At 46.9% G+C, this 18,054-nt stretch overlaps 1 protein-coding gene across 1 annotated transcript in view; it reads right to left on the reverse strand.

Annotated features, from left to right (window-relative positions):
• Hhat (hedgehog acyltransferase) overlaps positions 1 to 18,054 on the reverse strand; it is a 210,733-nt gene that overhangs the window by 98,660 nt on the left and 94,019 nt on the right. Inside the window, exon 9 of the mRNA XM_050148277.1 lies at positions 16,952 to 16,987. Within this exon, the coding sequence (XP_050004234.1) occupies positions 16,952 to 16,987 (36 nt within the window). The remainder of the gene's footprint in view (positions 1 to 16,951; positions 16,988 to 18,054) is intronic.

Here is an 18,054-nt window from a genome sequence, read left to right on the forward strand (position 1 = left end):
ATAAATAAATAAATAAAACAAATACCCTCACACCCTCCCCACTGGACTCAATGGAAGATCTTGGAAGAAAAAGCCTATCTAAGCAGTTAGTTCCTAGGCCTGCCAAGCTCTTGGTCTCTGAGTTTACATTTATAGGTCTTAGTCCCTAAGTTTACTAAGTTCTTAGTACCTGAGCTTTCTAGATTCTTTAGTCACTACATTTGCTAGGTCTTAGCACCCACACTTGCTGGGCGCCTAGTTTTAGTCGTTACTGTGGCTCTCCTTAGAAATGTCACTCACGTCATCTCTGATTATTTTTAAAAAAGCTTATTTTCACTAACAAGCACTGCTTCCTGAAACAAACACACAGAGTATACACATCTATGCAGTACACATGGTGTGTGTATACTGTACACATAGCATGAGTATGTGTGTGAAGAAACCACCAGCTACTTGTCCCAGTAAGGAAAACCACACTGGCGATTTGGCATACCCCACTATCTCCCTGGACGACAGGGTCCAAATGTTCACAGGTTTCCACATCTGATGTTAGACAAGACTGCAATTATAATTCTAATGATAAATGCTACCTGGGAGAGAGTCTGCTCCAGAACATCTTTTATGATTACAGGATTATTATTACTTAAATTAGGACTAACGAGCCCCGACAACAGTCTTTACTGCTCCGCTTTCTCCAGATGCCTCTGTGTGCTGCTGTATTATTAGAACCGCTCAGTAGACAGAGCCGTCTCTAGCTGACCAGCCAGTGACAAATGAGAGTCCCAAGAGCAAGCCGACACCCCCAACAATTCACAATAGGGGTTGTAATTTTTAATTTACTCCAACCATTTCCAAGTTACAGGTTGTTTCCTACGTCTGGTGTGGCCTGAGAAACTCTTACACACACACACACACACACACACACACACACACTTTTCTCCGCTAGTAGGGACAGGTGTCTCCTTATGTGTGGGAGGATTCATCTTAAGGGCATAGGACAGAATTCAAGTAATGATGGGGATTTGGGGTAACCAGGAAGAAACCAAGACAGCCACTCTGTTCCCCCTCTGGCTTCCCTACTTCTTTCAGGCCCTGGTACTTTCTCTGCTGTCTGAGATCAGCTGCCCTTGCCTTCTTTCTCTACATTCCTGCTTCTCCCAGAATCTTAGTTTGTGTTCTGTTTAACTTATGGTTCCGTGGCTTCCTTTCCCAAGTCTCACCCCAACCATGGCATCTTCTCAGTCCAAAATCCTTGAAGAATATTGCTGGCCAATTCCCCCTCATTTGGCAGACCTTAAGTCATAACAACATCTGAGTGATACCCACAGCTAGATCTGTCAGTAGGACTGGAGATGGCAATGCAGAGCTGGGGCACAACCTGTGGCAAAAGCCTCACTGCCCTGGTCCTGATTATTCTCTAATAAAAGGGCTCAGAGTGGGCACCCCAGAGGGTTTCCAGCAACGGCTTTCTACAGATTCACATATTCAAGCATTTCTGTACAAGATACCAGTGTGCCCATGATGCAGCATTGGCTTGGATGCTATGGGGTAACCAACTGCTTTTTTAAAAAAAAGTAATACCCACTCCACAGGAGGAAACACACGCCAGGTACTATAAATCTGGCCAAAACCCCATGTAGTCTCTAACAGTGAACCTACTACTACTATTTTGCTAAACAGAAGTAATATTTTATTTTACTGTTCTCTAAATTCATCTCTCTATCCAATCTCTCTATCCACAGATAAGCACAGCTTCAGACCTCATCAGAGACGTTTCTTTGAGGTACACAGGGATTAATGCAGAAATTCATACTGGTGAAGAAAGCAAACGTTCCTGGTGTGCTCAGTCACATGGATATCCTATGAGACACCTCCTGCCTCCAAGGCTCAGGAATCATTACATAAGTGGGAGCAGAGGGACTGTCATAGACAGAGGTCTTAGCAGGACTGCAGGACCCTCTCAGAGAAGCTCAGTTTAAGACAGTGGTGGCATGGCTGGACTCAGTGGTCTGTTTTGCCCTTAACACCACAATGAGAACACCGTGCATAAAAGGGAAGCTTCTGTCCCCAAAGCTCACAGCTAGAACAAGGTAGATGCCTGGTTCTGATGAAACGCACACTGTGGGAACCCTGGGGGTGGGGGTGATAAGAGGGGTTCTAGCGGTCATCACTGAGGGCATTTATCTTCTTATGGAGAAGTCCCTGTCTATCGGGTCCAACTCTTGGTGCCAGAACAGAAAACAGATCCAGTTCTGCTTCTCAGGGGCCAAGGATGGCTCTGTGGTTTGTCACTTCAATAGCTACTTTTCTTTTTCAATTATTATTTAAATGTTTTTCATACAATATATTTTGATCACTTTCTTTTCCCTGCCCCAATGACTCCCAGCTCCTACCCACACAGGGCCATGTCTTCTCTCTCCAGAAAGAAAGAAAAGCAACTATAACAGCAAAACATCAAAACAGACAAGCTAAAAAGAAGAAAATTAATGAGACAAAAGTTACCAAAACTAAAAGTGCCCCCCCCCAAAAAAAAAAAAAACAAGCAAACAAACAAAAGACATGGAGTGCATTTTGTATCGGCAAACTATTTCCGGGCATGAAGCCTCTCTCCAACTAGAGAAAACTGGATTTCCCTCTCCCCCCAGGTATCTATTGCAAACAGCTTCTTGGTTGGAGAAGGGGCTTTGTGTCATTCCCCCTCCCAGTGCTGGCGTTTCTAAGGATGACTAAGTCTGATCCTGGAAGCCAGGGCCTGTTAGACAGGAAGATGACAAGCTTCAGGGGAAAGGGACCCAACTAACAAGATTAAAAATAATCATAACATTGGCAAGAAAATAAACAGCCCAGATAGTTTGACTAAGCAAATGAAAGTCAGACCAACGACCCACTGGTTGACTGAACCACAGTCCTTAAGTTATCCCCCATAATGCCCATATCCTTCTTCCCTCTGCCTCCTATAGCCGCAACGAAAGACTCGGACGAAGGCATGTCTAACAGGCTTATCTTTCCGGTTAGGCCATGAATGCTTGTTTTCCTCTTTAACTACTGTATGGAACACTCTAGAAGCCCCTACCATTCTATCCCACCACTGGCCTTCATGGTTCTCTGCCTATAGCAGAGAAGGCAGCTCTGGCCTGGAGTCTGGAGAGGACCACAGTTCTGGGTTGCTCGGGTGCTAACAAGAACGTGTCCATGTGGGTCAAGTTGTAAAAACCCTACAGTGGCAGAGCTGGAGCATAAAGAGGCTTTTACACTGTAAAACACTTTTCAGTGAGTGTCAGAGCCGACAAACCAGAAGTCACATGTCCAAGAACAAAGACGGCCCAGAAAAGCCAGCCGAGACTCTCCAGCTTGCGAGCCTCGGGTGAGAACGTAAATACCACAGGGCAGAGATAGCTGGATTAAGCCCTCTCCCCAGCACCTGGCAACCCCAGCGCAAGGGGAGACAGTGCATGTTTGCGTCTCATTCCCACAGAATCATTGCCTGTGCAATCAGACGAGCTTCCTCAGCTAAATGCTTTCCAGCTCATTATTCTGCTTAAGATGATTTAAAGGTTCAGAAATAATTACCTATTTTAATTTCCAAAATGGATTTCACCGCAATCGGCTCAGTATTAACAAACACGTACAGACTGAACTCCGTGAAACAGAGCGACTGTGAGTAACCTTTCAATTAGAGACAGATGTCAGGTTCTGAGTGGTTCTATTGCATACGGCCTGGTCACAAGTGAAGTCAGCCCCTGGGCTAATTGCTCTTTCTTTCTATTGATGCTTTATTCTGTAGGTCTGACCTTCCCTTGGGATCCTACTGGGCGCATCTAGAAGCCCTGCGTGTCACACAGAATGTACTCACGATTCTATCTTTTCCACAGAGCCCACCGGCCCCGTCACTGACTAGTCTTTGTCCTGACTGATTGGGAGCCGAAGTCCACAGGACATGGCTCGTTATGGTCAAATGTGCCAGACATGGCTGAGTGTCTATGCAGAGTCAGAGCTATGAGAAGACTTCCTGCCCTAGAAGGTGACACTGATGGACAGGGGACCAACAGCATTGAGAGAGAGAGAGAGAGAGAGAGAGAGAGAGAGAGAGAGAGAGAGCGAGAGCGAGCAAGCTCCCTTTTGTCAAATGACCTGCACCATTCAAGCAAATGCTGGCACTTACTAAAATACTTACTTCCTAGGACCTCGCTATAACTTTTCAATTGTGCTCACACTATCATGAGAATTGTTACTATTTTTCCTCCTGCTCTGGACAAAGCTGCATGGAGAGTGATTTGCCCATCTCTGTTATAATGACTATCATAGTTTGCATGCAATTTTCCAGAGCTGGAGTTTTTCCAAGTTTGTCTGTCTTGTAATTCAACAGAGACAAGCAGCCCCCTTCAGCACGGAGCGGCCGGAAGAGCAGAGTGGCTCACTGCACTACCTCATGTATATATGACAGCCACACATTATCTGGGAGGCCTTAGCTAAAGGCAACAGGATGGACTCTGGCCAACAAAGAGCAAACCGGGGTGTGGGGGGAGCACAAGCTCACAGAACATCTGGGTAAGGAGAAGCAGCAGCCGGACTGTGAGATAATCATTCTGCCAGATGGCTCCAGTAGACCCAGTTCTGAGCAAAGCTCCCATGAGCACTTGGGCTCCTATCCCCCATGCTTGTCACATCAAAGCTCTGTGTCTCTTCATTCCTAGGTCCTGGGACACCGTCATGGGTCTTCGGACTCTTTTGAATTGAATGTACCTTTGTTCTTCCCACCATGGGGCTTTGAATATGCTTTCCCTATACATGTCACCCCAAAGTCCTTGTGGACCCCCCAAAGGCCTGCCCCAGCCCCATCCCCTGGCCAGTGTCCTGTGATATGGACAGCTGACAAAGTGGGAACAAGACGTGAAGATGTTTGTCAGAGAACAGAGGGCGTGTCCTGGGACGGCTGGGAGAGCTGTTAGCAGCATCTGCAAATGGCAGGTGCATACATGGTGTGAAGGCAAGGCACTCATAACCAGCTTTGTGTGTGCTTTTAAATGCATTTGACCTAGGATGGAAGGAAGCCCTGGAAATAAGGAAGAAACTGCAGGTAAGACTCACACCAGAGGGCAAGTGAGAGGTTGAAAGGGCCCTGGTTCGGTGTCCCCGACAGAATGAAGACAGGGTGGATGTGAATAACATTTAATGGTAGAAATGGCACAACTACAGATAAAATGGGGTAGGAGTTTGTGGCGGTGGTCACTGTGATATGATCTAGAATCACCCAGGAGACAAACGTTGGGGTAGGTCTGTGAGGAAATTCCTGGGTTGGGTTAGCCGAGGGGGAAACCGCCTCGCTATGGGCTGCACCATGCCCTAGACTGGGGGCTTGGACTGAGCCAGCATTTGTCTGTCTGCTTCCCGACTGTGGATACAAGGTGACACGTGACAGCCGTCTCTAGCTCCTGCAGCCATGACTTATCCTGCCAGGATGGACTCCTCATCCTCAGACTCTGAGATAAAATAGGCCTTTCTTAGGTGGCTTTTGTCAAGCATTTTGCCAGGGCAACAAGAAGAGTTAACTATATAAAATGGAAAGGATTTTCTTAAATAATTCCAAGGTGCAGCTTTGTTGAGCAGGAGAAGAATGAGATTTCTGGGGAAGATGGGAGTATCTGTGCGGGACAAGCCGGTGACTTGTGGTTGCTCAGAATTTTAATGGCATCTGGACAAGGAGCAGAGCCTCGGTGTCTCTGGGGGAAGTAGAAGCCTGCTTTGTCACCTGAGCCCGAGAGCACCATCAGTGACGACACAGGCGTCTTATCCACTGACTGACAGGACAGGCAGTAGCTGCCGGGGCTACAGAGCACTTAAAATGCAGCTTCACACCTGAGCTTCTGAGCTTGTCCTGCTAAGAGAGGAACTGTCAGCCCAGCATCCACCTGTGACCAGATGTGGAAGACGTCCACCCCGACACCAGGCACTTGACTAATCTCCAGGACCCAGCCTCTAATTCAGTTCTGAAACTAGACACCCAGAGACAGTGAGCACCCACAGGCTCGGGGCTTGGCCTCACAGGGTAGTCCCTACCCCAGATGCCATAGACAGACCGCTGCCTGTTTTACCAGTGATTCTGAGTGACCAGCTAAACACTGGCAATTCCCAAGATACCCGCAGATGTCCGGCTGATTTTCCAAGATGATTCACAGAAGCAGAGAAGTCCCTACACACCTTTCCTGGTTCACTGTAAGGCCAGCAGGAAGGGCTCACAGAGAAATGATAGCAGGAGGGGCTGGGAACTGCTAAGCCTTTTCTGGGTACTCCACCTTCCAGGTACCCCCTCACACTGCCCAGTCTTATCGTCTCAACCTGGAACCCCCTGAACCCTTTTCCTTTGAGCTTTCATGCAAATGACACAGCTGCCACGAACAACAAAATCCTCCCTTTTCTTCCTACAAGGCTTGGGGGTGGAGGTGACGAGATGAGGCTGAAAGGCCCAGCCCTCTACACTAATGGCTGGTTCCCCTGGCAACCGGTCCCCATCCCGAGGCTGTCTGTGGGTCTATTAAGCTTCCCCTCATTAGAATGAGAGAAGCTTCTAAGGGATTCAGAAGCTGAGTCCTACTCCTGGCTCTCAGGGAGTAACAGAGGTCTTAGCAGATCCAAGTAGGGACTGAGCTCAAAGACAAAACCTCAGAACAAAGGTCTTCCTGGTGCCCGCATCTACAAAGGTTTTAAGGGCTCTGTGCTAGAAACCAGGGGCAGAAACCAAATATCTATTCCATATTCCATCACAATATCATAGTAACTTCACTGAATTGTAATGAACTTGAATTTAAATAGCCACGTGGAATTAAGAGCCAGCATACTGGCTGGCACAGATCTGGACAGATGCTAATATTAGACGCGCCAACACCACTCACCAGGGGCCAATCAGAAGGGACCTTACGGTTTATCTGACAGAAGTCTCTCGTTTCACAAATAAGAAAATTCAGGCCTGAGTAGAAGTGACTTGCACAAAAACCACAGCAGCAAAGAGATGTCAGGCAGTCCCGAGCCCTGGGCTTCTGTGCCTGACCTCATGCCCTTTCCATCTCACAGGAAGTTTTTTGTGCTGATGCAAAAAATAGCTGCAATTTGGTTTAATTCTGGGGTGTGGAATCGATGCAGCTGATGGGTGAAGCCCGCCGAAGATCGTGTGCTCCCCCTGCTGAGCACATTGTCTCCCCTGCCCGTCAGGTAAGGAACTATCGGAGCTTTCTTAGCTATAAATAATAGAATGTACTCCGGTTAAACCTCAAAAGGAGCTCATTAAGGGAGCCCCAGAAGCGTGCACAACCTCTGAGAGTACCCACAGACAGCTAGGAGGCTATGCAGTCAGAAGCTGTTCACAAATTACCTTGCCACAGCTCAACGGTGCCCTTCCAGGTAGAGCCAGTGGGTCCCCATCACAGGGGCTGAATGTGGGGCTCCAGCCCAGCACCTCTATCTCTTGATAAAGTGGGTGTCACCCTTGCCACTCGGGCTGCACACTGGGTCCCACGTCCACCCACACACGACTGAGCGAAGATCTGTGGCGTGCAGAAAGGCAGAACGTGTCTGGATTCTGCCTTACATTGCGATCCTCTGAAGACAGAGAGAGCCTCAGACACAATAAGGCAATTAAGAGAAGGTGACAAAGGTGGCATCAACCAACAAACAAGCCATCTGCATTGGCTCGGGGCCCCACTGACAGCCCTACTTGTGAAGAGAATCCCCCCACTCACGCTTTCACACAAAAAGCACCTCGGTATTCCAGGTACTTCCATTAACATAGCAGGAGCTATTTTTAACTTATTAGCAGATACACTTTATCTTCCACAATGGCTACTTGTAGAATTGGATATGGGCTCAACGGAGGATGTCGACTCCCAGAATGTAAAATGTTTCTTTTTTGGTTTGTGCTACTTTTAATCTATATTTTCTAAGTAACAAATCCAAATACAGTACAGGCCTAAAGAGAGAACCAAAGCAAAATTCCAGCAATGCTTTCCTCAAAAGCAACAGTGGCAGAGGAGGAGTGAGCATCGGGTCACAGAATCATCTAGGAACCCAAATTACTGACATGGTGTTCACGATCAAGAGCCTTCCATCCAACAAAGGGATGAAAACCATTTCAGGACATTTATAGTGCCTGAGCCTAGAACCATAAAGGCAGTCCCTTGCTGTGGAATAATCCTTCTGCACCCTGTGTGAATATATGTCACTGTGATTGGCTTACTAAACAAGCTGACTGGCCAATAACTGAACAGAATAAAGTTAGGTGGGAAAGCCTAACTAAGAATGATGGCATGAGGAAGGGCAGAGTCAGGAGTCGCCAGCCAGAGGCAAAGGGAGCAGGAGATGAATGTGCGTGCTAATAAAGGTACCACCACGTGACAGGGTGTAAGCAGAAAATATGGGTTAACCTGAAATGCAAGAGCTGGTTTAAGTTAGTAATAAGCCTGAGCTATTGGCCAAGCATCTCAATTAAATTAAGCCTCTGTGTGGTAATTTGGAAGCAGCTCCTGGGACGGTATGCCTATAGTCTCTGGCACTAACTGTGATGGAAGTTGGGAAGGGACTCCGCTCCTGAAAAAAAATGAGAGAAGACACAAAACACCAGGCAAAGATTGAGGGCAAGCCAGAAGGAAATGGGTTTCTGGCAGCTTGGGGAGGAAGCCAGGCCCTTGCATCTAGGTCTCTAGACACCCCAGCATGGCTGACATCCAAGGTGAGAGGCCAGATGACTACCTGAGCCATCAACAGAGGCCAAGAAGAAGAGACGGGTCAGAAGGAACTGGAACCCAGGCTTGCTGAAAGGTCTGGAGACAGGGTTACTTGCTATGAGAAGAAAGTCTGTGTGTGTGTGTGTGTGTGTGTGTGTGTGTGTGTCCCCAAGCCCCAGCACTAGGGTAGCTGCCCATGCCCTAGAGCGTGCTACCGTGGTCCACTGTCTGTGAACTGCCTCTCCTGAGTGTCATTATGTCAAGTTACTCCAGCACAAGTACACAGGGCAGTGAGACAAACAGTAGTTCTGGGTTACTCCTGCCTAACCTGAGTAGCTTCAGGGCCGCTGCTGCCCCTTTAAGGGGCGGGCACCAACTAGACACCCCAGCTCCAGCTCCCAGGAAGAACACAGACCTTCTCACAAAGTCTGTCAGACTGACTTCTGAAAAATCGATGCCAGTCAGGCCCCTCCCTACTTGAACACCCTCCACCTCCATAGCTCCTCTGGCATCTTGTGTTCCTAATTGTTTGAGACAGAATCTCCCCCACATAGACCAGGCCAACCTTAAACTTATGATCCCCCTGCCTCAGCCTCTCAGCCTTAAGAATGTTGGGGTTACAGGCATGCCCCAGCAGACTCAATGTGGCATTTAAAGTGGTTCCCTAAACCTTATCACTCTGACCACACTTTACTCTCCCTGGTCAGTGCAAACTCCATGTTCCCCCATCCTGAAACCCCAGGGTTCTTTTCAGTGTGGGGTGACCTTCCCTTTGCCTGCAGCAGTTGAGTTCAGACCACCTCCTGGTTTTATGTCCTCCTTGCCCATCTCACAACCTAGAGCTACCCACTGCCCCAGAGAGGCCTCACTGCCATCCTGAAAAAGCCAGTGCTCAGGCCTGTGCCCTCCAACACATCATGGAGTTACAGTGCTTGCTTGCTTGCTATTATAGATTCCCTATTTTCAAGTTTTTATTGGTGTAAAAAACTTCACGTGAGATCTACCCTCTCAACAGACTCCCGAGCTTAAAGCACAGGGCTGTTGACTAAAAGGTCCTTTGGTTGCAAAGCCAGATCTCTAGAACTCATTCATCTTGTGGTACTGAGCAGTCCACCTGCTGGCTGGAACCATGCAGCTCTGGCTTAGGCCAGCCCTGGCAACTACTGTCCGCTGTCTGCTTCTGTGAGTCTAATTCATTTCTCCATATTGACCCACATGGCATGTACTCTCTGTGCCTTGACTCAGTGACAGTCCCTGAATCACTCCATTGTTGAGTGTTTGCTGTGTGGAATGGAACTAAGATGGGCCACTGCCTGTCTTGTCTCAGCACCTCACATGGTTATACAAATAAACAGAAGCAAATGATTACTTAACACTTTTATGGTTTCCAAAACTAAAATTGGTTTCCAAAACTAAAATTGATTCAAACGATTTTGAGGGACTTGTAGCTATTGGGCACTGTGGGGGCTGGGGAATACACAGATAAATGAAACCTCACTCACTGTCTAGGAGGACATGTGACATGCACACACACATGCACACGCGTGTGCACACACACACCTATATTTAAAAGTACAGATTCCACACATCCTGAACACAAAAGTCACCCAGGCATTTGCACAGACTGCTGCTCCCCCAGCTCTGCAGGAGCAGAGCGTAGGGTCTAAGGTGTGCTGGGGGACTCTGTGGTCAGAAAGTTTTGTAATCAGTGCCCACAGGGCCTGGAGAGAGGCTGCATGGAGGGGACATCTAGAGATGGGCTGGAGTTGGACAGGACAGACACACTTACACCAGAGACTCTGCTTCTGCAGGTGAAGACAAAACCAGTCTCTGCAAGTCCCACAGCTTCCAGGCACAGTGTTGACGAATTTGCCAGCCCCCCAGTGTTCTCAGGGAGATGCAGGACTGACCCCACCAAATGCCACAAGCAGGCAATGCTCTAGCCCCTTATATAAAATGGCATAGTGTTTGTACATGGCCCGTACACACCCATACTGCTTGTTCCCTTTGCCTGTGCTCAGCACTGACCCAGAGGGCTGCAAAGATATAAATGATGTTTTAATAAGACCATGTTCTACACCATATTTAAAAACATTTACTAACACTTAAAAAAGAAGGTGTTACATTTGCAAAGTAAAAGGGAAATTAAATCTTCAGTAACTAAGCGAGTGTTTTCCCTCTGAGTTGTCACATCCTTGTGTGTTTACATGTGTGAAATACATATGAGGCCAGGCAGTAGTGGCACACACCTTTAGTCCCAGCAGAGGCAGGCAGATCTCTGTGAGTTCAAGGCCAGCCTGGTCTACAAGTGCTAGTTCTAGGACAGACTCCAAAGCTACACAGAGAAACCCTATTTCCAAAAACCAAAAAAGAAAGAAAGAAAAAGAGTGTGTGTGTGTGTGTGTGTGTGTGTGTGTGTGTGTGTGTGTGTAATAGCTTTTACCTCTATGGTGTTTACAAAAATATATGCATGGCTTTCACCTCTCATTACCCCCAGATCTTACCCCAGGGATGAATGCACACCTTTCCCCTTAACCTCCCTCTCAGTTTCCAGCTGAGAACCCAAAGGAGTCTCAAGGGACCTCTGAATATGGCCAAAACCCAGCTCACTGGTGGCTGTTTCCCTTCTTCTCAGGGAGTCCTTTACTTGACCACCTGACTTCTTAAACATGTAAGGGAGCCTCTTCTAGACACTCTGAACATCACACAATCCCAAACAAGCTTGCAATAATGGTGAGCAGACATCTTCATCAATGCCATGAACACAACAAACTACATCAGTTCCCTTTGTAACTGACACTCTCTACCTTAAAAGGGGCAGAACTGTTACTGGGCACAGTGACATACACCTGTAGTCCCAGCTACTCAGTAGGTCAGGAGGATCACTTGAGCCTGGGCAAAGTAGCAAGACCAATGTTTATGGCGCCACTTTGAGGTTCTTGTGACAAAGCAAACCTCAGACATCACCATGACTCCAAGTTCAAGCCCCAGTTTGTTTTTTGAGTCCTAGTCTTAAGCTTGAGAACTAAAACATAAATCAGTAAGGCACGCGGGGTCAGCGATGGAAATCCAGAGGCAGGCGATGCTGCATTGCTTGGTTAAACAGCCCTTGTTCCTTCAGTAATTTAAGTCATCCATGCACAGTGGAATGACCCAGTAACCTCTGCATACCAAGTTCTAGGTCTTCTCTAGCCCATAACTCCAAATGCTTCTACAGCCCTGCCACAAAAGCCAATTCCAAAGATCTAAGGACCACGTGACCAGGCTGACTGCAGCAATGGCCCCGCTCCTCAGAATCATATCTCTGTGCTTGTTAATTTTCATACCATGATTAAAGACAATAAAGAAAGAAAGACTTATTTCGGCTCATGGTCTGAGTGCACCATCCATCCCGGCAGGGACGTTTTGGTAGCAGGCATGTGAGGCAGCTGGGCACACTGCACGCAGTTTGGAAGCAGAAACAAACGGGTACTAGAACTCACTTGCTTTCACCTTTTTCCTTATATTTAGCCCAGAATCCAAGCCCAGGAATGATCTCACCCACATTCAGTGTGGATGGACCCTCCTCAGAAAGACCCCCCTAGATGCCCAGAGATGTCTCCTGGGTGACTCCAAATCCCATCAAGTTGACAGCAACTGTGTATCACTTGCCTTGAAGGGGCAGGGCCATAATCCAGCACCGACACACATCTGTAGACCCAGCTACTCGGGCCCCACCCTAAACAGGAGGATTGCTTTCATCCAGGGACTCACGGCCAGCCCAGGCAACATGACAAGATCCTTAAAAGAAAATGGGAAGCAGGAGAGGGGGGGTGTCTATCTATAATTCTATATAAGACAAAACTGCAAGGCTAAAAATTGTTTTAAATATAAATCTTTCTTACTTTCTTGCCAAAGCCAGACTAAACTAAATTTAAACATGCCAGTCTAGTGTCTTCAATTAGACAAAGGCATTCTATTCTATAATATTTTTTGCCAAGCTGGTCATTTTCCCATTTTCTTTTGCCGTGGCTCATGAAAAAGTCCAGTCATTGTCTTCTGGGGTTCTCTGGTGATGGCTGGTCCTGCCTCCTGAAAGTCTTCCCTTTGATTTTTATAAGACGATGAAGGACAGAGCCCACTGTTTGCCCGCAGTCGTCGTAAAACACCCAGACAAAAATACTCACATTTTCTGTGCAACTACCCCTTCCTGTCTGAGCCCTGTGCTATACTTGCATTGACAAGGAAGCTAGTCCTTCAGCTAAGATCGCTCTGGGGAAACTTACATCTCTCCAGAGAAGACAACATTACCACCATCCACGTCAAAGCCACAGCTGACTAATCGGATGGGCTGCACTGAGCATCAGAGAGAACCTGACAACCCAGAGAACACCTCAGGAGCTTGCTGGAGCCAGGAAATGGTTCTATGAACAAAAACAAACAGTGGTGGTTCCAATCCTTTTATACACCCTCTTTACAAGGAGGGCTATATTTCCCCTTGAAAAGAATTCTCAAGTATAATCTCTCTTCTTGGCTCATGAGATTTCCTTTGAGGCTGGATCTACAGAAAAATGCCACCCCTCTCTGGTGTACTGCAGGGCCACTGACCACTGCAAGAGGACACTGTAGCTTTCACTGAAGGTCAATGACCACCACGAGAGGACACTGCAGCTTTCACTGCAGGGCCACTGACCACTGAGAGACACTACAGCTTCCACTGCAGGGCCACAAACTGCCACGAGCGAACACTGCAGCTTTCAATGCAGGGCCATGACCTCCATGAGAGGCCACTACAGCTTCCACTGCAGGACCACTAACCACTGTGAGAGGACACTGCAGCTTTTACTGCAGGGTCACTGACCACTGCAAGATGCAACAGCAGCTTCCACTGCAGGGCCATGACCTCCATGAGAGGACACTGCAGCTTCCACTACAGGACCACTGACCACTGCGAGAGGACACTGCAGCTTTCTCTATGTCTAAAAGGAGCTTTGGATCCTCCTCTGGCTAAACACCATTTTCTCATTGGAAAAAATAGTAGAAGCCACATAGTCAGCCCTCTGCATCAACTGTTCTCTTTCCTCTCAGAGCAAAACTTGAGAGGTGCCACTGCTGTTCCCCTGCACCCTCTGCACCCTCTGCACCCTCTGCAGTCTGGTTTAACATCGTGGGCCACTGAAGTAGTTCTTACCAGTGTGTCCAACCTTAAACACCTGTGGTTTCTTATGCTTAACCTCCCATACTAGGAGAAAGAAAGCTTGGAAGCCAGCAGCAGCCCATCCTGGGTATTATTCTTTTAAAGCGGGTGTGTGTGTGTAGACAAACACAGGACAGACAAAACACGCACGAAAGGAGAAGACACACAGACACGCGGCTCCCACGTGGGTGCACTTTAATGGGGGGGAGGGGGACACGATAATGGACAGGTGTGCAAGACACACAAGGGTAAGGGGCAATAGAGCGAGACCTCGTGGAAGCTCACATTTTAACGAGAAGTGCAAGGGTATCTGGGAGAAATGTCCTGCACCTGTGCGCGCGCCCGCAGGTGTCCGTAATCCAGGAGGAATCTGGGAGCTGTAGTTTCCAAAAGGAACAACACTGGGACTCCTGAGAAGAGGCTCAGTCTGCTCCAAGCAACCAGTTATATCATCTCCCCTACTCCCCGGCTGGGAAGGGGAGCCGGGAAGAGGCCCTTCGGGGTCTTTAAGTCATTTACTTGGGGCTGCCATCATGTAGGGGGGGATAAAAACACCTGCTCACAGTGACCAGGGTGCTGACAGGAAGGGGAGATGCCACTCATTCCCCAACCATAGCAACACGTGTTAGTTGCTGTGGCTGCCTTGGAATAGGGAAAGGTAAACCTCCAGGAGTCACGGGGCAGAGAGAAAACTCCCTTCCCAAGCCCCACTTGTTCCACACACTGATCAGAGTAACTAGCTACAGACTTTCAAAAAGGCTCCAGTCAGGGACCCAGCACCAGCTAGAGCACAGCCACGCCTCTCTCTCCTCCACACCCCACATGCCTGGAGTCTGGATTAGGATATAAGAGTGAGCCCTCAAGGGCAGACCATCCCTCAGTCAAGCCCCAATCAGACAAGGATAAACTCAAACTATCTTCCAACCAAGTGTCGTTTTTTTTTTCTTTCCTTTCTTTCTTTTTTTCCCAAATGATAGCATCCAGTCACATCCTTGTAGGAGACCAAGGCACTCACAGTCCACAGAAGCAGACTCCCCCAGTCTAACAGAACCCCTCCCCTCTCTCTCACTCTTTATCAATTCACCCCCACCACAAACACTTGCTGAAGATTCATCCCAAACAAGTTTCTCAATGTAAATATTGATAAATGATTAGGACTTGGCCCCTGCCCTGAAGAAAGTTACTAGAGAAAATAAGTATCAGCTTGTGTCTACCACAAGGCCTTGTAGCAACAGTTCCGTGAGAGTACAAAGTAACAAAACATGAAGTCCGAGCTCCACACTATGCTGGAGACATAGGTCAGTGGTGAGTGTTACCTAGCAAGACCCTGGGTTCCATGTATCCGGATGTCTTCCCAGACAGCTTCTTATAACCCACTTAGATTTGGAATTCTCCTGCCCACATCTTCTGTGCCTCTCTGGTTCATTATCCTTCCTGCTACACTGTTATGACCTGTGTTGTGTCTCGGGTTCACACAGTGTTTACTGTTTTGGAGAAAATCAAGACATTCCACATTTCTGAATGTAGGACAGACTTAGAGATTTCTATATGCAGGCTCTGAGGAGGCCTTGGGAAAGAGGACAAAGAAGGCTTGACCCCTGCTGGACACTGCTCTATGAGCCCAGCATGGAGGTTCACTACAAGTGACATTTTTTTCCATTAGCTGCTTAGCAGTAGGGAGGGATCATGCCTTGTGGCGAGCTGAACCACCACACGACATACACAAAAGCCACAATGACTAGAATTTAACAAACTTTCAGAATCAATTAACATGAGTGCTGAGCCCCTTATTTACAGAAAGCAAAACTCTCCCACTGATGGCTGGTGTCCTTATAGCCTTCCATCTCCTGTGGGTCCTTCAGCAACTGTTACTCTCTCACACACTTTTGAGAGGCATTTCAGCTATTTTTAACATTATTAGAAGAACGATGATTACTAGGAAGAAGTTAGAAAACACAGAAAAATCGATTTTTAAAAAATTCATTGTTTTATATGTATATTTTGCCTACATGCCTGTATGTGTGTATACCATGTGTGTGCCTGGACCCACAGAAACCAGAGGAGGGCATTAGATCCCACGGAACTGGAGCTACAGAGGCTTGTCAGCCCCCAGGTGGGTGCTGGGAACCAAGCCCAGAACTCTGCAAGGGCGACAAGTGTCCTAAGCCACTGAGCCCTCTCTGTAGAGAAACTGCACAGAGCTGATTTTCACAATCATGTACCTTTTATAGGCACAGCCAATATTTTTGATATATTTATTTCCACTTATTTAATTTCATAGCTATGTGAAATTAATGTGCTCCATAATACAGCTCTGGTAAAATCACCAATAAACTTAAGTTATAAATTGCTGTCTAGAATCTCAAGTACGCACTAGGTCATATCTCCATGACTGTAAAACAAATATAAGTTTGGTTTTAAAATATTAAATTCAATGGGAGATAATTGGTCAAATGAACATCTAAAACAAGCCAATAAAGCTCATTTTCTCTATTTATCTTTCCAGTGGCCTAGTACATGGAAGTAAGACCTTGGTAAATGTAATGGCTAATTCTGGCTGTCAACTTGATATCCTTGAGAAGACTCGTCCAATCAAATCAGCCTTGTGCATGTCTATAGGACACTTTCCTGACTGCAGATTGCCACGGGAGTACTGAGCCCATAATGGACAGGACCGTCCCATGCAGATCAGCCTGGACTGTATAAGAAAGCAAAATGAAGAAGCCAGAAGAAGCAAGCCAGTAAGCTGTGTTCCTCCATGTTCTCTGCTTTGGTTCCTGCCTTAGCTTCCTACGACGGTGGGACTGCAAGCTTAAATAAGCCCTTTCCTTCCCAAGTTGCTTTTGGCCAGTGTTTTATCACAGCAACAGAAAGCAAACAAAGACAGTTAACTCTCACTTCTGACAGAAACAGCTCTGAGTGATTATTTATGTGAGATGCTGATGAACAAACACAAAGTGTTAGCAATTTCTCCTGGCAAATAATTCAGCTACTAATTCATTTGCTAAGGTTTTTCCCGTTTGCATCCATCCATAATAAATACACTATTCAGTCAGAGCTAAAACAAAAGGTACTGGCTTACCTGATCAGGAAATTGTGTAGTCCAACATCAAAATACCTGTTTAAAAAGAGACAAAACAAGCCTATGATTAAAACATGTTTACAGCAATGGTAGACTTGACAATTTGCATTCCAAGCACTGCAAAGATGTAGCTACCCTTGGGTACTTGAAATGTGGTCCTGCAGCAGCAGCAGCAGCAGCAGGAGAGGCTGGGGCCACACCTCCAGTGTACCATTCAGTAGCTCTGGGACCCAGCCCAGAAAGTTTTCTTAAGCCGCGTGGTTCTAATGCACAGTTGCCTGCAAACCTGAGCTCTCTCTAGAATAAAGCCCAAATGATGGACGTCCATTGATGACACTAGCTACCTGCAATGTTCATTACCCAACACTAAATGGGATGTGTTTGACAGTCCAGAGCCACACAGCGGAAAGGGGGAAGAGCAGGTTAGCGCTGTCTTCTGAGCCTGACCCTACTCCCCACCTGCAAGCACCCTGTCCTGAGCACAGACTGCAGAAGAAGGGCACCCTCCTGTACCTCAGCCCTCTATGAGCCCCGAACAAAGCCTTCCACACACCACTCTGCTGCCAATCTACGGGAACTGCCATGCCTCAGCTTCTTTTTTCATATTTACTTCACAAGAGGTGAGTGCATGCCATGGGAGACTTCCTTGGTCTCCTTAAATCTAACACTGTCACAGTGTTAGCTCTTACAGAGTCCTGGGGATGTCAATCATTGGGCAATTCCTGTAAGGTTACTGGATATATTGAGGTTGTTTGAAAACCTTAGGTTATTCCTCTCTAACCTTATAATACAACTCTGAAATGGGTTCTACATAAAATTCCTATGATTGAATTTGCATATCTCTATGATCTGTTTTATTAAATTTCTCTAAGGATATTTTGGCATTCATACCAAACAACGTTTTAAGCAACAAACCAAGAATTATCAAAGGACAACAAGGATTATCAAAATGATAATTAACAGTATATCAATCTGGGTTAAGCTGATTATCCCTTCATTTAATTGTTCCATACTTAAGTCATGCATTATGTAATCATACAGAGACCTAACTTCCTCTATCATTATTGTGTTTCCAATTTTTTTAACATAAGAAAAAATTCTCT

The sequence above is a fragment of the Alexandromys fortis genome, unplaced genomic scaffold (assembly GCF_014885135.2).
Source record: "Alexandromys fortis isolate MF-2015 unplaced genomic scaffold, M_Fortis_MF-2015_v1.1 scaffold_62, whole genome shotgun sequence".
Taxonomy (NCBI): Eukaryota; Metazoa; Chordata; class Mammalia; order Rodentia; family Cricetidae; genus Alexandromys; species Alexandromys fortis.